This window comes from Chamaea fasciata, unplaced genomic scaffold (assembly GCF_029207755.1).
Source record: "Chamaea fasciata isolate MVZ Bird 193981 ecotype frontalis unplaced genomic scaffold, bChaFas1.0.hap1 SCAF_17, whole genome shotgun sequence".
NCBI classification, from domain to species: Eukaryota; Metazoa; Chordata; class Aves; order Passeriformes; family Sylviidae; genus Chamaea; species Chamaea fasciata.
This window is the reverse complement of record NW_027094102.1, coordinates 8,158,681-8,176,967: the sequence shown is the minus strand read 5'-3', so window position 1 is coordinate 8,176,967 and position 18,287 is coordinate 8,158,681. Positions and strand designations below refer to the sequence as shown.

The 18,287-nt window shown below is 61.4% G+C and overlaps 2 protein-coding genes across 10 annotated transcripts; one reads left to right on the top strand and one right to left on the bottom strand.

Moving 5' to 3' along the window:
* The first annotated feature begins 1,439 nt into the window (after window positions 1-1,439).
* ZNF335 (zinc finger protein 335) lies at window positions 1,440-11,323 on the top strand. Of its 9 annotated transcripts, none has more exons than XM_066198801.1 (28): window positions 1,440-1,573; window positions 2,045-2,276; window positions 2,622-2,895; window positions 3,269-3,346; window positions 3,576-3,905; window positions 4,049-4,180; window positions 4,258-4,416; window positions 4,525-4,783; window positions 4,875-5,052; window positions 5,129-5,241; window positions 5,425-5,443; window positions 5,655-5,771; window positions 5,857-5,933; window positions 6,013-6,173; window positions 6,294-6,523; window positions 6,599-6,707; window positions 6,789-6,883; window positions 7,017-7,297; window positions 7,404-7,545; window positions 7,616-8,005; window positions 8,098-8,240; window positions 8,577-8,710; window positions 9,145-9,248; window positions 9,371-9,448; window positions 9,640-9,723; window positions 9,884-9,949; window positions 10,123-10,204; window positions 10,574-11,323. In XM_066198801.1, the coding sequence occupies exons 2-28, from the start codon at window positions 2,076-2,078 to the stop codon at window positions 10,690-10,692; spliced, it is 4,155 nt and encodes a 1,384-aa protein (XP_066054898.1). In that variant the 5' UTR covers window positions 1,440-1,573; window positions 2,045-2,075; the 3' UTR covers window positions 10,693-11,323. The 9 variants fall into 9 exon arrangements, with proteins under 9 accessions (XP_066054898.1, XP_066054900.1, XP_066054904.1 ...); XM_066198803.1 differs by lacking the exon at window positions 1,440-1,573 and adding an exon at window positions 1,623-1,694 and having other exon boundaries at window positions 4,052-4,180; XM_066198807.1 differs by lacking the exon at window positions 1,440-1,573 and adding an exon at window positions 1,623-1,694 and having other exon boundaries at window positions 4,525-4,768; window positions 7,407-7,545.
* A 3,408-nt stretch (window positions 11,324-14,731) lies between these two features.
* On the bottom strand, window positions 14,732-16,654 carry LOC136298420 (E3 ubiquitin-protein ligase RNF182-like). The gene is made up of 2 exons (XM_066199134.1): window positions 16,579-16,654; window positions 14,732-16,105 (listed from the first exon to the last, which is right to left on the bottom strand). The coding sequence occupies exon 2, from the start codon at window positions 16,072-16,074 to the stop codon at window positions 15,349-15,351; it is 726 nt and encodes a 241-aa protein (XP_066055231.1). The 5' UTR covers window positions 16,075-16,105; window positions 16,579-16,654; the 3' UTR covers window positions 14,732-15,348.
* Between the last annotated feature and the right edge of the window lie 1,633 nt (window positions 16,655-18,287).

The following is an 18,287-nucleotide window of genomic DNA, read 5'->3' as shown; positions in this document are numbered from 1 at the left end:
ATCCAGGCGCCGCCTGCCTCGCACAGGAGCAGAGGTACAGAGGCACCACAGCCAAATGCTGCAGAGTACTGACCCAGCCCAGCACCCATCGGCTCGGATTTCTGGCAGCCTACGTCCATGCTCACAGACTGCGCCAGATGAGACACTGTCTGTCCTCCTGCAGCTGGCACCATGTCAGCACCGGCCGCGGACCGGCCGTCCTGGCCAGTGACAGGATGGCACTGCCTGCCCCGACCTGCACCGCGGGCTGGCTTGGTCTGAATGGCCGCAGAAAGGCCTGGGATGCAGAGCCCTGACCCGCCTCTCCCCGTGTGTCCTTTCCACAGGGACCCAGAGCCAGGGTCAGCCCACCATGGCCCGACCCCGACAGAGCACAGGCACAATACAGCTGCCTTTCTTCCAGAAAAAAACCGGGATAGAGCCGTTCTCAACAGCGCACTGCAATATGAGAAAATATCAGTGGGAACAAGGAGGCACCTGAGGGTTTGTTAAAGCCATCACCGTGGAGCAGAGGCCAAGCCCAGGCCATGCACAGCTGAGCTCAGCTCGAGGATCTGGACCAGCACCGCGATCAGCAGTGCTGCAGGGAGCAGGGACAGCAGCAAGGTCCGAGCGCATCCCTACAGGGAATGCTGTGGCATCAGGAGGTGCCAGCAATGCCCCACCGTCGGCAGTGCTCTGGGAGCCCTCGGTGAAGCCAGAGCAGCCCCCCGGACTTGTGCACCCCAAGCGCGGGCACAGCCCGATTTGCAGCCAAATCGAGTGCCCGTCGGCATCTGCTCTGGGAGAAAACCAACCCGGAGGGAAGAATTTGGTGAGCGAGAGGCCATCGGAAGGTGGCTGCTATTCAGACGCAGAGCTGCCATCGAAAGAAGCAAGTCTGGGACAAGGAACAAAAGGACAGTAGGTGCCATTCCCTGCCAGAGAGCGAGGCGGAAAGTGCTCAGCAGCCTGAAGCTGGGCCGCCGCCGGGGCTGAACGCGGCAAGGCCCCGTGCCTCGCAGGGAAGGGCACGGCGGAGATCCCGCGGCTCGGCTCGGATCACTCCGGGGATGGGCAGCCCCAGCCCACAAGGCGCGCCGGTCTCAGCGCCCACCGCTGGCTACGGAACGGGAGCTGGAGCGCCAGGGCTGCACGGCTCACCCGAGGTAAGGACCTCGGCTGGGCGAACGCGATACCGGGTCGGGTCGGATCGGACCGGGCCGGGCGAGAAACAGAAGGAGCGGAGAGAGCGGTGTGACCGCACCGACCGCCCACGCCCCGCTCCCGGCCCGGTCCCGCCGCCGCTTCCGCCTTCCCGTCACGTGACCAGCGCAACCCGGCGCGACGCCGACGCTCAGGGCCCGGGCGCCGCTTCCGGGCGCCGCTTCCGGGCGCCGCTTCCTGACGCCATGACGCAGGGCCCCGCCACCGCCGACCCTTCCGCGGGGAAAGTAGTGCCCGGCGGGGCGCCGAGGCCTCTCCCCTCCCGCGGGGAGCGGGCGGCGCCGGGAGGCGCCTAAGGCGGCGGCCGGAGCGAGAAGCGCATCTCCGCCGCGGCGAGCGCTGCAGGCGGGGCAGGGGCTGGGCGGCGGTAAGTAGTCCCGGCGCGGGGCCAGCGCCGCCATATCGCTGCGCGGCAAGAGGGCGGGGGGGCATGGCGGCCTCCGTGGTGCCGGCTCCGGCGGGGGCGCGGCTGGGTCTCGGCGGACCGGGTGAGGGCGCGGGCTGGCGGGCGGGCGGCGGCGGCGGGACCCCTTCTCCCCGGCGTGGCGGCGTCTCCCCCGCCCCGGCGGCACCGGGGCTGCCCCGCCATGTGCGCGCGCGCGGAGGCGGCGGGGGGGACCCCGCGGCAAGATGGCGGCCGAACGCCGGGCGGGGCCGCGGGGCATGACGGGACCGGGGGGCGCCCCGTGGCGCCGGGAGCCCCGAGAGAGCGCTCGGCACCGCCGGGAATGGGCCCGCGGCGGCTCCGGGGCCCCGGGCCCGCCCGGCCTGGGCTCCCGCGCTGGACGGGGACGGCGGGAAGCGGGTGGCGGCCCTGACGGCGGCGGTGCTCCCGCAGGTCGAGCGTAGCGGGCCCCGGCAGGGCGGGCATGGAGGAGAATGCGGTGGAGAGCAGCAGCGACGCGGCCCCGCAGGCGGCGCAGGAAGAGCCCACCGAAAGCGGCCTGGGCGTCGGGAGCTCGGACGCCGTATCGGCAGACAGCAGCGATGCCGCCGCGGGGCCCGGGCTCCTCTCCCGGGCCGATGACAACTGCGTGGGGCAGAGCTCCGACAGCAGCGGGGCCTCTTTGGTAGGTGCTGGTGGGAAGGATGGGGTGGCAGGGAGGGCAGCCATGGTTCTGGTTCATAGGGGTTTCTGTAAGCATTTTTGACAGACTGAGCTTTGCGGCCTTGGCAGGCACTGTTATATGTCTGGTCCAGCATCTGCTTGTCAGTCTGAGAAGAATAACTCCCTTTGGGAGCAAGAGCAGCCCTGGATGTCCAGGTTTTTGTCAGTACCAAAGGAGTTGCTCTGATGCCTTTCCTGGAAGTTTTGCAGTGCTACACCGGGTTGTTTGTATAAGCTGGCTGCCCCAAGGGCTTGTGCTGGCAAAAGTGTCTCACCTGAGCTCTTCTGGACTCTTTTTATCTGCCAGGAAGAAGTCTCGGAGGGCAGCTCCAGCACAGATGCCATTCCAAGGATTTACCTGCCAGACTCATCCTCTGTTGCCCAATCCACCTTGGTCTCCAGTGTCTCCACTGTGAGCCAGTCCATCATGGTGTCAGAGTCTCCACAAGTCCTGGTCCACTCCAGTGTTGTCACCGATGGAGCCACAGCTGTGTCAGACTCCACTGCATCCACTTCCTCAGACCTGGGGTCTGCCATTGACAAAATCATCGAGTCCACAATAGGACCTGACATCATCCAGAGTGAGTGTGTGCTCCCATGTGGAGATGGCTCGGTGAGCTGGGGAGGGAGCACCAGACCTCAGGAGGTGGGGGAAATATGGACATGGAATCATTAAGGCTGGAAGAAACCTCTGAGGTCAGTGAGTCTAACTAGTCAGCAAGGTTTTCTCTTCTTGCTTTATTGTAGTGACAGGAGGGTTTGGTGAGGAGCTCATGTTGCTGGACAGCCTTCCTTTTGTCCAGCAGCTCCTTCAGCCCAGGGCAGGCTCCATCCCCAGAGCCAGCCCCTCACACCTTCTGGCTTCTGTCTGAACTGAGAGAGCCCCAGGGAGCCCCAGTGACTCTACAGCCCCTGGATCTGGCAGTTACCACTCTGCTCTTCTCTCCCTGCCAGGCTGCATCGCCGTTACCAGCGCAGAGGATGGAAGGGCAGAGACCACACAGTACCTCATTCTGCAAGGCCCTGATGATGGTGAGGAAACTCCCTGGGGTGTCCATGGTGGCCAGCTCTGCCTCTGAGCCTTGTGCCACTGGAGCATGGCCTGGAGTGGGTGTCACAGCTGTATTAGCCGCGGTGCTTGTACCACAGTCCTGTTGGGAGCCTGTTCCTGAGCTTGTGTTCAATCCTGTGCCCCCTGTATGGGTGCAGCCTTGGATGCAGGTGAGGGTCTACGCCTTGGCTGAGTGGGTTTTGGTTTCAGGTGCCCCCATGGTGTCTCAGATGGCCACTTCTGCTCTAGCCAATACCTTGGCGATAGAAGCTGTTGCTGATGGACCTACCTCCACGTGCCTTGACCAGCCTGGCCCTTCAGAGCCTTCCAGGCAGTTGGAAGTGCTGGCGCTGCCTGCACAGCCAGACCGAACCCAAAAGGCAGATGGTGGGGAGGAGCTGGGCCAACCAGACATGGAGACCCTGGAAGAGATGATGGAAGTGGTTGTGGTGCAGCAGTTCAAGTGCAAGATGTGTCAGTACAAGAGTGTCTCTAAGAAAACACTGATTAACCACATGAAAGAGCGTCACTTTCAGCCAGGTGTGTGCCAAGGGCTGAGGAAAATTCATCTCACTGCAGACAGGCTCTGCTCTCTCCTGGGAAGAAACAAGAGAGGAGCTGGACCATAAGGGCCTGTTTTGGCACAGTCTGTTAAAGAGCTTTCATCCTGTTCTCTGTGGCAGTAGGTTCAGCTCTGGCTCTGAAGAAAGGACGACCACGAAAGGTGGGAGCTGTTCCAAAGACTGAGGATGAGGAGGCCCCAGAAGAAGAAGATGATGATATTATGGATGCTGGTGCAATTGATGATCCTGAAGGTAGGACTTGGCCTCCCTATATCTTACTAAACTTAGTCTTTTCCCAGTCTCTGATGTTTTGGGGCACTTGCCTGCAGAGGACAGTGACTACAACCCAGCTGAGGATGAGCCCCGGGGCCGGCTGCCCAAGTACGGCCGCACTGTCCCCACGTCCAGTGAGGAGAGGCCACGCCGACGCCCAGGGAGACCCCGCAAGCTGCTTCGTCTGGAGAATATGTCTCAGGACATGCCAGAAGGTGCGGGAGGTGGGAGGCAGCAGCCCCGCTGAGGGGTGGAACAGGGAGTGGTGCTCAGCTCCAGGAGCCACAGCAAGAATGCGAGCTGCGCTGTGTTCTCTGGAACAGGAGGGGAGATGGAGCCCTTGGTGACGTCCCAAAGCGTACCAAGCCAGGAGCTGCAGAACTTGGAAGCAGCCAGTTCCTCTGGCCTGGAGAATGGGACCAGCGAGAACTTGGCAGAGCCTGGTATCAGCCAGTCCGACTCTGAGAATAAGGACCCTTCCTCCAACACTGGTGCTGAGGATGCAGACGTCATCCCCCGTCGGCGCGGGCGGCCCTCCCGCCGCTTCTTGGGCAAGAAATACCGCAAGTACATGGGGCGCAGGTGAGGGGTGTGCTGGGCCCTCTGGCCTGTGCCCAGGGCCGGTCCAGCCCGTTTGCCACTGCAGCTCTGAGCCCTATTCCTGTTTCTGCAGGTACTACTACAAGTCCCCCAAGCCCCTGATGCGCCCCTATCTGTGTCGGATCTGTGGCTCGCGGTTCCTCACACACGATGACCTGCGCTTCCACGTCAACTCACATGAGGCCAATGACCCGCAGCTCTTCAAGTGTCTTCAGTGCAGCTACCGCTCCCGGCGCTGGTCCTCCCTCAAGGTGAGCTTCATCTGCCCTCTAACTCACAGGCTGCCTGGAAGCCCCAGGTCTCACGACCCTGGTCTGTCTCTTACAGGAGCACATGTTCAACCATGTGGGCAGCAAGCCCTACAAGTGCGAGGAGTGCAATTACACCAGCGTGTACAAGAAGGATGTCATTCGGCACTCCACAGTGCACAGCCGGGACAGGTGAGGGCAGCACAATCCTGGGGACTAAACAGCACTGACCCTGTTCTTCCTGTCCTGGGAGGGTGGCTGTGTCTGCCCCATCCCCTGACCCTTTCCAAAATGGAGAATTTTGGTGTCTGGGTATAAGGCAGCTTGGGCTTGGGCTGTGGCTGACACAAGGGGCTTTTTTTGCTTCTTTTTCAGGAAGAAGAGAGCTGATCCGGTGAGTCTGACTACTCTGTTGACTTCAATTTCAGTATTGTTATATGGGAAGAGGCACGTCTGGGTCTTCCACAAAAATCTCAGTGTCTCGTTGAGGGCATTGTTTCTGGATTGCTTGAGGAAAGGCAACACAGGTCCTCTTTACCCTCCAGAGTGGGTAAAGAAACTGGTGAGCTCATCCAGGTGATCTCATCTTTATGCTCTCTGTCCAGCCACCAAAGCTGAACTCCTTCCCATGCCCTGTCTGCAACCGTGTCTACCCCATGCAGAAGAGGCTTACACAGCACATGAAGACACACAGTACGGAGAAGCCACACATGTGTGACAAGGTGAGGGGGACACAGCCTGGGGAGGGGCTGGCAGTGGGTGAAGCAGGGCAGGGGTTGAGTGCTGCTTCACTTTGTTTCACCGCAGTGTGGGAAGTCTTTTAAGAAGCGTTACACCTTCAAGATGCACCTGCTGACGCACATCCAGGCCATTGCCAACCGCAGGTAGGAGCCCAGCATGCCTGGGCAGAGCCTGTGTCCCACTCCCCCTCAGCAGGTGTGACAGGTGGTTTTGTCCTGGCAGGTTCAAGTGTGAGTTCTGTGACTATGTCTGCGAGGACAAGAAGGTCCTGCTGAACCACCAGCTGTCACACATGAACGACAAGCCCTACAAGTGCAGCGTCTGCAAGTATTCCACCTTCCGGGAGGACTTCCTGGTCTCGCACATGGCAGTCAAGCATACAGGTGAGAGGAGCTGTTTGACTGATGCCCTGCACCCCCCCTTCTCCAAGAGACGGAGTCTGCCTGCTCTCCCTGCCATCCCCTGGGGACCTCCTGCCTGACTGCCCCTCCCGGGCCCTGTAGGAGGGAAGCCGTTTGCTTGCGAGTTCTGTCACTTCACCACCAAGCACAAGAAGAACCTGCGCCTGCACGTGCAATGCCGCCACGCCGACTCCTTTGAGGAGTGGGCACAGAGGCACCCCGAGGAGCCGCCCTGCCGCCGCCGCCCCTTCTTCACCCTGCAGCAGATCGAGGAGCTGAAGCAGCAGCACAGCCAGGTGCAGGCACCGGCTGAGCCAGAGGCCAGCCCACCGGTGAGTGCCATGCCTGGCCCCAGCTCCTGCCAGTGCTCACTGCCCACTGTGCTGTCAGCTCTCTCTCTCATGCAGGCACCTCTTGGCCCCATCACCTGCCACACGGTCCAGGCTGTCACAGGTGCTGAGCCCTCTGTTCTCTCGCAAGGTTCCTTGGAAGGGGCCACCATCATCTATGAACAAGGTAGGTGAGCACTCAGGAAGGGGTGGGATGGGGAAGGAGGTGGGCGAGCTTCTGCCTAACCCTTCCTGTCTGATCCCCCAGATGTGGCTGAATCAGCAGAGCTGGCCACGCAGACAGCCCTGGATCTCCTGCTGAACATGAGCACCCAGCGGGAGCTGGCCACCACCTCACTGCAGGTGGGCAGAGTCGAGGGCAGCCAGGCCTGCTGTGGGCTGGCTTAAAGAGGCTTCCCAGCCCTGTTCTGCTGCAGGGGTATCTTGCAGAGCCTTGCCCCCTTGGCTGAGCTGTTGTATTGCACATACTGCGCAGGTGACAGTGATGAAGTCAGATGACCCAGAAGAGACTCCAGGCCCCTGTGAGCTGCAGGCACAGGAGGAGGAGGCAAAGGTGGACTCCAAGGAGCAGCAGCAAAAGTTGGTGATGCTGCACATGGCAGAGCCTGGGCAGACACTTGTGCAGGAGCCTTATGGGGAAGCGAGCCTTAGTGGCTCAGAACTGCAACAGATCACCATCCCCTTCAGTGGAACAGCAGAGTACAGCATCGTCGCACCCATCAGCGAGGAGATCCAGGCTCCTGCCACGCTGTACAGGTCAGCTGTATGGGAGGAGTGGGGAGGGAGAGGCACTTCTAGCCACAAGTGAGGAGGCTTTAGTGATGAAGGGGAGGCAGATCCTCCCTGACTCTGTGCTCTCCAGCAGTGAGGAGGAGAGCCCCATGGAGACCTCCCACACAGTTGTGGTGAGCGGAGCTGTGATGACAGAGGAGGCGCTGAAGGACCATAGCAATCGCTACATCATGTCATCTGGTGTCCCAGGAAACCAGTTCCAGACCGTGGAGGTAAGGATCTGAGCCTTCTCCCCATCCCTAGCAGCAGTGTGAGCGGATGTGACTGGTGTTTCTCTCTCAGCCCCTCAGCAGGGACGCTGCCTTTTCCTCACCTGCGGAGGGCCAGGAGGCACAGTCTGCCGGCATCAAGTGGCCCCTGGTGCAGTGTGTCACCAGGCAGCTCCAGAAGGACTCATCTTTATCCCCAGTGTCCGAGGGGCAGGAGGTCTCATTCCCAAAGATCAAGTGGCCTGCACTCCAAGGCGTGGCCAAGAAACTCACATGCAAGGTTTCCACAGCCAAGAAACTCTCATGCAAGATTTCTACGGCCAAAAAGTTTTCATGCAAGATTTGCACAGCCATGTTCACAGGGAGAGCAGAGATGGAGAGTCACAAGAGAGCCCACATTGGGCCCAGCACCTTCAAGTGTCCCGACTGTCCCTTCACTGCCACACTCTGGCCAGAGGTCCGGGTAAGTTTCCTGGCACAAGGAACTTGTTTCCTGGGAACAAGAGGTTTGGAGGAACAGAGATTTCTGACCCAGCACTTGTCCTCCTGCCCCAGAGCCATATGGTTCAACATGCCAACCTCCGGCCACACAAGTGCCCGCACTGCAGCTTTGCCTCCAAGAACAAGAAGGACCTGCGCAGACACATGCTGACCCACACCAATGAGAAGCCCTTCGCCTGCCAGGTCTGTGGGCAGAGGTGAGTGAGGGAGCTGGGCTGATCCTCCTTTGGGAGATCCCACAGAGCTCTGCAAGGCTTATGAGGAGATAGAATCTTGGCGGAGCTGTCTACCCCAAGCCTTCCCTGGGATCAGCACATTAGAGGGGACAGCACCCTTGGGAACAGTTCCTGCTGCAGGTGGACCCAACTTTGTGTCCAAGGAACCTCTGCATAGGAGGATTCAGTCCCTGGGCACTGATGGGAGCATGCTGGGAGAGGGGACAGGCCATATCGTAGGATGTGCTTACGGCCTGCAGAGAGCACAGGATCCTGTGCTGTCTGTGGCACACCCCACCTCACTCTGCCTCTCCATAGGTTCAATCGTAATGGGCACCTCAAGTTCCACACGCAGCGTTTGCACAGCTCAGAGGGCAAAAGGCCGGGGCCAGCTGCTGCCCAGCAGACCATCATCCTGAAGAGCGATGAGGACACCCTGGCCACCCTACACAGTAAGTCTTGTCCCCGGGACCAGGGCAGACCTGTGGGTGTCCAGAGCCCCAGGGATTCACCCAGCTTGTGGGTCTGATGGGGCTGAAGGACCAGGAGGATTGTCCTGTGGTTGGGATTGCTGGTGGAGGCAGACCAAGGGGCTGGGCACGGGCAGCTGCATGGAATGAGGGGGCTTGTGTTCCCTCCAGTCAGGTCCTGGTAGATCAGTGCAAGTGGGAGCAGCTCACACTGGAAGCAGAGTTCAGGGTCTGACATGGAGGATGTTCTCTGCCCTTAGTAGTTTAGCTCTCACCTTGTGTGAACAGAGCCCGGAGACTGCCCCATGTTTTTCTCTGGGGCAGGTGTGATACAGTGGCCACTGGGGAGTGAGGCTGTTGGCAGCCCTGGCAGTGTCCCCAGCAGCATCCCCACTGGCTCTCTCTCTGTGTCGCAGCGGCTCTGCAGGCTGGCCAGGCCGTGCTGGCTCCTGAGCGACTGCAGCAGGCTCTGGGGCAGGAGCACATCCTTGTTGCACAGGAGCAGAGTGTCACCAGCCAGGTGAGTTGGGTCCCTTGGCCTCCACGTGTCCTGTGTGGCCACTCCTCACAGTGGGAGCCTCCTGGGGGGCTGTGGTTAGGCCCAGCCCCCGTGACCACACTGGGCACTTGCTGACGTTGCAGGAGGAGGCAGCCTACATCCAGGAGATCACAACTGCTGATGGACAGACAGTACAGCACTTAGTGACTGCTGACAACCAGGTGAGGGGGCATGGCCCGCAGATGGGAGACTGCCCAGTGGAAAGAGCTGGCAGCAGTGGGGAGAGCAGGGCTCTGTAGGGAGAGCTGAAGGCACTGGGGTGGTGGAAACAGGCAGAGGAGACAGACCAGATCCAGTTGTTGCGATGGGAGGTGGGTAGTTGTGACCTTTTTCTGAATTCCCATGTTTGCAGGTTCAGTACATTATTGCCCAGGAAGGCGTCCCGCACTTGCTTCCCCAAGAGTATGTTGTTGTCCCAGAGGGCCATCACATCCAGGTGAGCTTGACTGTTCTATCACATACATGGTGGGTGGGGCTCATGCGGTGCTGTGTGAGGCTGGGCCCCCTCCTGCTCCCTCTTCCTTACTCTGGGTCACAGCATTGTTGGGGGCCTGGACACCCACAGACCCTACTGCCACCTCCCTGCTTGTCCTCAGGTACAGGACGGTCAGATCACCCACATCCAGTATGAGCAGGGTGGCCAGTTCCTCCCGGAGTCACAGGTGAGGAGCCAGGCATGGTGTCAGGAGCTGGAGGGTGGGTCTGAGCCTGCAGTTGGAAAGGGATATCTGAAATAGAGGGAGCTCATGGGCTGGTGCCTGAGTGCAGCAGCCATGACTGGGGCAGCTCCAGGAGGGACCCTCCCCTCAGGGATGTCCTGTTTTCCCCTCTGTAGATCCAGTACATGCCCGTGTCACCTGAGCAGCAGCTCGTCACCCAGGCACAGCTGGAAGCAGCAGCACACTCAGCTGTCTCAGGTAGTAGCAGGGCCCTGTGCCAGAAGGGCCAATCCTCCCAGGGTTTGGGGGTGCCAGTTCTGCCAGTCCTGTTGTTGGGGTTGGCAGCAAGTCGTGCAGCAGTCCTTGGTGGGCGGGCTGGGAAGATCCGGCTCGATCACTGTTTTGCTGCCGGCCACGGTGTCCAAGGGCAGATATTTGCTGATCCCAGCCTGGTCAGTTCTGGAACAGGGTTAACCAGAGCTGGGCTCCCTGCTGGAGCCTGACATGGGCAGCGTGGCCTTATGTCCCTTCCCCAGGGACAGGTGTGGGACATGGAGGGGAGCCCTGAGTAGCCGCCAGCTCCCCCTGCCCTCGGTCAGAGGCAGCACTGACCCCCCTCCCCTGCAGCAGTGGCGGATGCAGCGATGGCCCAGGCCCAGGGCGTCTTCACCACGGAGGCAGCAGCCGAGCAGATGCAGCAGCTGCAGCCGGGCATCCACTACGATGTCATCACGCTGTCGGACTAGCACCGGGCCCCGGCCGCACCGTGCTGGCCGCACCGGCCACAGCCGCCCCAGCCAGCAGTTGCCTTATTGTGCCGGGGCTGTGGAGGACGCACCTGAGCCGTGGCAGCACAGACACAACCAGGGACACGCTGCTGCTCAGCCCTGTGCCATGGGAGTCCTGCATCTCCCCTCAGAGACTGCTCAGCAGCCACGGGGGCAGCCCTTGTGTGGACGATCCCTTTGCCTGATGCACTTGATCATGTGAAATCCCTTTTCCTGAATGGTCTGTGGGGCAACCATGGATCAGTGTCTGCCCAGCACATGAGGATTCTGGGGAAGCTGTAGGACTGGGCACAACTGTGTGGTGCAGTGTCGGGCAAGGTGTGTGCAGCCACAGCTACTGCTCCCTGCAGCCATGGGGCCAGTGGTCCTAGTATGGCAGCAGCCAGCCCTCCTGTGGTATCTCCAGCCTGCAGGCAGGCAGCAGCAGGGCTCTGGACTGGAGGAACTCAAGGAGAAGGAGGAGGAAGATGCTCTATTTTTCTTCTGAAGAGGATGGACTCTTTTGTTAGTCCGTTGGTGGTTGGAGGGGTTCAGCTGTGACATTCTCAAGCTTTGACTATGCTTATGAATAAAAAGGGATGGAGACATACCTGTGTATGTGCCTGCCTCGAGATCCAGGGGACAGGGATATGACAGCCCAGCCTCAGCATGGCCTTGGGGCTGGGGCATAGGACTCCAGGAGCCCAGTGCTGTGCTGGGCTGGTCGCTGCTGGCAGACACTCTGGACTATCAGCTGCCTTCCGCCCGAGTGACCTTGACTCCTGGGAAGCGAGCCGGGCAGCTGGGACAGCGGTGGGCTTGGGGCTGGAGTCATGAAATTAATCGAGTGGTAAACAGCCTAAATCCCGTGTAACTCTGTCCCGAGCCACACACCGCCCTCCTGAGCGGCTTGTCTGGGCCTATTTACATGCGATTATAACAGCTAATCGCAGAGTTTTAGTTCTCTGCTCCTGCATTAAAGTGATTATCCAGCGAGGGTAAAAAGGCTGGGAACCACCCTGGCTCGGTGAGAGCCTCTGTGAAGCCTGAGCCCCACGGGGGCGGGGTGATCTCTGCTGGGCCCTCCCTGCCCTCCTGCAGGGTACGGCGGTGGCACTGGGGTCGCTGTGGGACGTCCCCGCTGACCTGCAGGGCAGTGAGGTGTGGGTGGCCCGAGGTGGCTTCGGCTGATGTAGCTCTCCTAGCTATGGCTCTGTCGTGGCCACAGCTGGGAGAGTGTCCCCCTGCCTTCACACCAGCCTTGCCTGTGTACGGCAGTGCTGGTGCGTGGCTGCGCCTGCCCGGCTGCGGCTGTCGGTGTCCAGCTGTGTCCGCCCGCTGTGCCGGCGGCTGGCTGGGGCCCTCCCTCTCCAGCTGTGCTGTGCGGGGTCAGGGTGCTGCGCACAATCCGCAGGCGCTTTCCTAGATTACAGCCCCATTATCTAATCAAGCAGATCCATGGTGCTGATTAGGGCTGGACGAGTCCTGTGGGGACAAGGTTATGGGGCCACTGCGGGGCTGAGGGCAGGGCTGGTCCCAGCCAGCAGCACCAGTGTCCTGCTGGCTTTGTCCTGCTGGCTTGAGGCTTCCATGCCTGTGGCTGCTGAGAGCACAAGATCAGCCCACTGTGGGATGGATGGGACCAGAGCTCTGGCTGCTGTGTGCTGGGAGCTCCAGGTGCTGCTCTTGCTCTGGCTACGGGGTGGTGTGGGGGCTTGGGACCTCTGGGTGCTGACACCTCAGCCCTGGGACCTTCTGCTGTCACCAGGGCCTGCAGGGATCCAGGGATGTGGCCGGGTTCATTAGCACCGGTGACCTTCGCCTTCCTGTCCTGGCCAGCGCTAAGCGGGTTTGTTACATATTTAATATCCTGAGAGCGTTATTAGTCGGTATTTAATGACGGATACAACCTGTGGGATAATCCCAGTCTTAGCAGGGAGGCGTGGTGGCAGGAACAGGTGGCTCAGGGGGTCGTGGGCTCTTGGGGCCCCTCACACAGCAGCCCACCACTGCCCTGCCCACCCACTGCCACTGCTGTGGGAACCCCGCAGTGCCTTGCAGGGGTCCCCACTGTCCACGGGGTGCAGGACCCTTCCCCTTCACCACTCTGCTGCTGGAAATCCAGCGGCAGGCATGGCAGTGCTGGGGCTTGGATGAGGACCTGGTCAAGCCAGAGGAGGAACAGGATGAGGCAGCATGGGTTGCTGTCCTCCCACCAGGCTACAGTTCTTCCACCAGCCCCTAGCCCTCCAACCTGCCCTTCCACAGCACAGGGGGCTCTGCCACCCACAGCCCCAAGTCAGGGCTGGGGTCATGGATGGGACACAGCTCAACACTGCAGTAAAGCCCCAGCTGGGCTGTGTGCTTGTGGCTGTGTGCTAGTGGCTGCGGGTGTCCATGGGGCTCGCGCCGGGCCCCATGTGCCAGTCCCAGGGTGCCATTGTACCCCATCCCTGGGATTTGTGTAGGCTATGCAGAGTTGGGGGGCTGGGAGGGACCAGGGCTCTGGCTGGTGGCAGGCGGGCAAGGAGGACGGTCCCTTCAAGTCCCTGCCCAACAGTAGCTGGGGAAGGGGGGGTATCAGGTGCCCCAGATCCTGCTGCTGCTCTCATGGGAGCTAATGCCACCTAATCAGCTGTCAGTCACTGCGGACCCCAGCAGCTATAAAACACCCGGGAGCAGATCCCCGGCTCCTCTCCTGCAGTATGGCAGCACCTCGGGGCGAGAGGAGCCCAGGACAAGAGCTGGGGGGCTGCGGGGGGCCTTGGGGGACCCTGCGGGGGCCACCCCAAGCCCTACTGCCCTGCCCCTGCCCCTACTCCTGCCCCTGTCCCGTTTTGGCCGGGTACAGCTTCCTGCCACCCCCTCTCAACCTCGTGACACCCCTGGTAAGTGCCGCGCTGCAGCTCCGGGGGACGAACGGGATGTGGGGCTTTCAAGGGCCAGGATGGGACTGTGTGGGGTGGTTGGAATCGGGGCTGGAGCCCTGCTGTCCCGAGGCCCCTGCCCCTCCCCGGCATTCCCCTGCCCCCACACACACGCCCTCCTGCACTTGAACACTTTGGGTGCGCATGGGAGAGGAAAACGAAGGGCAGGATACAGCTCTGCCCTCTCCCACACACAAAGGGCCAACCCCAACATCCCACAGCCCCTCTCCTCTGGCCATCATGCCCCCCTGTCCCACCCTGACACCCTCTGCCCCTCCAGGTCTCTACACCCTATGAGGTGCCGCTGGGGCTGCCCACAGAGCCGGGGCGGGCGAAGGCGGTGGCAACGCGAGAGAGCACCGGGGCACTGAAGGCTTGGCTGGCACGACACCCCAGGAACCCCTATCCCAGCAAGGGGGAGAAGGTGATGCTGGCTGTGGTCAGCCGGATGAGCCTCACCCAGGTTTCCACCTGGTTCGCCAATGCCCGCCGACGCCTCAAGAAGGAGAACAAGGCGAGCTGGGCCACACGCAGTGCCTCAGACAGTGAGGACAGCGAGGGCGAGGGGGTCCCATCAGGTGCTGTCCCCATTCCCAGTTCCAGCCCCGTGCAGGATGGGTGCAGGGGCAGCCCCGAGGTGAGGACCGGCTCTGGGCAGGACAAGCAGCCCCAGAAACCCAAGATCTGGAGTGTGGCAGAGATGCTGGAACCTCCCGCCAGCAAGAACGGGTGTCCCCCAGAGGTGCCCGTGGTGCTGGAGCAGGTGTAGGGCTGGCAGGGTCATGTCCTGTCCCCAAGGGCATGGCAGGAGAGAGCCATGGGACCCAGCAACGGCCTGGCCAAGGAGAGTGGGAGATGTGGGTGGGGAGGGACACAACACAGTAATAAATATGACTGTTTTGGGTCTCCTGGTGTTGTCTGTGTATGGTGGGGATGCTGGTGGGGGATGCTGGCAGGGATGCAGGGGTGCCAGCAGAGATGTGGGTAGCTTCACTGCCCCTGCTGCAGCCCCTGTGGAGCAGGGCAGGTCTAAGGCAGAGATCAAAAATAGACTTCGCTTTTTTGATAAAGGTAATAAAACAGTTAGCGGTATTAAATTAATCCTTACAAAGCAAAACCCAAGGAGGTTAAATAGAGACTGGAGGCTCTGCAAAAAGAAACCCACAATGACTGCAAAACAGCTGCAAAGACATCTTTACACACCAAAGGAACTCCCCCACTCCTCCCCTCTCTGGGACACAATGTCAGCAAACACAAGACTCACACATGAAAAAGAAACACAGATGCAATGGGAGCAGCCCCATGAAGAACGTGGGTGCCATGGACAGAACTATTTACACTACGGACACGGAGCCGTGCTGGGGCCAGTCCGGCCACGGTGTTCAGTGCCCACCACTCGCGCTTCCTCAGTTGGGATTAGTGTCCTGGCTCCTGCTCTTTGTCTGCTGTGGAGGAGGAGGACAAGGAGCTGAGGGTCTGGCCCAAATGCTTGTAGGCTGCAACGAGCTCCTGCAGCCGCTCCAGCCAGTGTGAGCACCCACAAGGAAAAGACAGTGCTGTTCTGCATAGGAAGGCACCAGGCACTGAGCTTCTCCCCATGGCCCAGGCAGAGCATGCTGTGGGTCAGAGGACACGTGTACCTCAAGGGACAGTGCCCCAAGGAACCCAAATCCTGCCTGGCTCAGGCACAGGGGTTGGCTGTGGAGGGTCAGGAGTGGGGAAACCCAAAGACCTCCAGGCACAGGCACTGGCAGAGGCTGTAGACAATGCAGAGAAGGAGGGTGGAGGGCACGAGGCTGACCAGGATGATGCCCAGGCTGTGGTGCTCGATGAGCAGGAGGTAGATGCCGAAGGGCAGGGAGCTGAAGTATAGGAGGCAGAGGAAGCCCAGAATGAAGCGGGGGATGGCTTGCCACCCCCAGGAACGCCACTTCTGCCCAGGGCTGTGGCAGGGCAGGGCACCCAGGCTGGTGGGGCGGTACAGCCGCACCACCTCCAGCCTGCCCAGGCTCTCTGGTGGGGTCACATCCTCTGGCACCTCCAGAATGGTGACAACCAGGCAGTCGGGGCTGGATGTGGGCTCCAGCACACTGGGGCAAAGGAGTACCTCAGGAGATCGGGGTGGACCCCGTTTCTTGGCTCGTTCACGGCCTGTCAGCAGTGCCAGTGCCTCGCCGTCATCCTGCAGCTGCAGCACGTCCCCGCCCGGCACTAGGCTGTGCTGGCGGCAGAAGGGGCAGCGGAGCTGGGGGGTTGAAGTGTCCCCCGGGGGAACAATCCTGCGCAGGCAGCGGGCACAGAGGCGATGGCCACAGCAGAGCAGCTTGGGCCTGCGGACACGGGCATCGAAGCGGCTGTAGCAGATCTGGCACTCCAGCTCCGGGGACGAGGGTGCCACCGACGGGGACACCGGTTTGCTCTCTGGCTGAGCCATGCTCCTGGTGGGCTTCTGGGGGCTGCCCGAGCTGCAGGGAGGGGGTACCGCTGTCAGCCAGGGCTGAGGGCAGGCCCCGAGCCCGCTGCCTCCCACGCGTGGGGTCCCAGCTCCGCTGCATCCCACGGTCATTGTGCCGGTCAGACCCCGGGGCTCGGTGGGAGAGCGGGGCAATGAGACCAGAATGTTGGCGACAGCCCCCTCCCCGGCCCCGACACCAACCCCCGCCTGGTGCCGCCGACGCTGGGACTCGCCGTCATCCCGGCCCCTGCTTTGCGGGGGAAAAAATCGCTCCCAGGGGCCGGCACCAGCGGAAGGGCAGCTCCCGGACGCATCTTTGGCCCTCACGGTGCGTGCGGCCTCCCTGGGGCCCGGGGCGGCTCCGAACACCGGCTCTGCCGGCGGCGGGGACCCCCCCACCCCGCACCCCGCTCCCGGGGCGAGCAGCTCTCGGTCCGTACTCCCCGCCCCCGCTCCCGGCCCTCACTGCATCTTCTCCCGTACCTGCGCTCCGAGCCGCGGCTCCCGGCGGGGACACGGCGGAGGATCGGTCCCCGCCGCCGGCGGGCTCGGTGGCACCGGTGGGCTCCGCGGCGGCGGGCGAGGGCCCGGCAGCCCCATGGGGGGAGGCGCGGGGCGCTGCCCGCCGCGCTGCGGGGGCGAGCGCGGCGCAGGGGCCGCCGGCAGCGCCGCGGCGTTGGCCCGGTAACGGGGAGCGGGGAACGGAGGGGGAGCTCGGACGGGCCGTGCTAAAGCCCTGCGGAGCTGCCTCTTGCAGAACACGGCCCCGCCGGCTGCTGAGGGGTAGGCGCAGCGGTCTATGCAGGGAGTGGTGCGGTTTTGGTGCGGTATCGGTGCGGCTCCCGGTACTCCAGGGTTCCCCGCTCATGGTCAGCCTTGAGGATGCTCCTTCCAGGCTTGGGGCCTGCGGTAGCGGCGCTTGGGGTTCAGCAGCCCCGGGGGAGTCGAGTCAGGGGCCCTCGGGTGACACAGCACTTGACAGGTACAGGCTGGGCACAGCCAAGCCCCCTGCACATCCCACACTGCAGGTTGTGTCTCCGAAGCCCAGTCAAATCCACACCCAGCTGCTGCCCTTACAGGGTGTTTCCAGCAGCCCCGGGGGAGCAAAAGCACTAAGGGACCTCCTCCTTCCCTCCAGACAGAAGAGTGGCAGCACAGCCCACCACAGGGACAATGGTAGTGAGGGCCTTTTAGTTCAAATCGCCCAGGTTTAGTAGAGCCTGTTGGAGCTTTTATGCGAGGGCTCTAGCTCCTGGTGTGCCTTGTTCTCCCCAGTCCTGCCCACACCATCCATTGCTCCCAACTCTCCCGCAGCTGCCCCTCACACCACAGCCCCCTGCACAGCTTGACCTAGTCCTGGTTATCTGCCCCTGAAATGCCCCCAGTGTCAACCAGTGCCCCGTCAACAATCTCTTGCTCTGTTAAGATAAAGGAGACTCAAGAAGCAGCCCATGCCACCAGGCTTCTGGCCACTGATGTCATATACACATTCCCTGTGAGACCACAGCCACTGGATATTTGACCAGGTAACTGTCCCTCACCAGAGGAAGCAGACAAAGTGCTCAGTGTGCCCTGACTGACCAAGGGGTGGGTTAGGGACACTCCCAGCATCAGCACTTCTCTGCTCACCTGTGTCTTGGGAGCAGGCGGTCTTGGCTCAGAAATAATGATTAAAGGGAAAAAAAAAGGCTTTACAAACTGCCACTTTTGCAGCTGACATTCCTCACTGCCCTGACTTAAAGGACATCAGTGATCCCCGGACCATCATCAAAAGCATCTCTGGAGAGCTGTGAAGCCTCTGGGAGTGAGCAGCATCTGAGGCTGGACAATTCCTGCTCACCTCAGGGTGGCACTGTCACTTCTGTGGCACTGGTCCCGCAGCTGGCAACCCACAGGAGAGGCTGGCTGTGCTGCCTGCCCCAACGAGTCCAAAGGCAGTGCACTCCCCTGCACTTCTCCCATGGGACAGCACCAAAACCTCACTGGAGCAGTGCAGTAGCCAGGCTGCTTCAGGGGCTCACACTGGTCATTAGGAAACTAAACTCACCAGGAGGGCAGGGCTGCCCGGAACATGACAGATGCCAGATAGTTCTGAAAAACCAAATCCCAGCATTTTTCTACCTTCCATCCAGGCAGAGACCAGACAGGGGCACACACCCCAGACACCAAAGAAATCAAGTCATGGACACAAG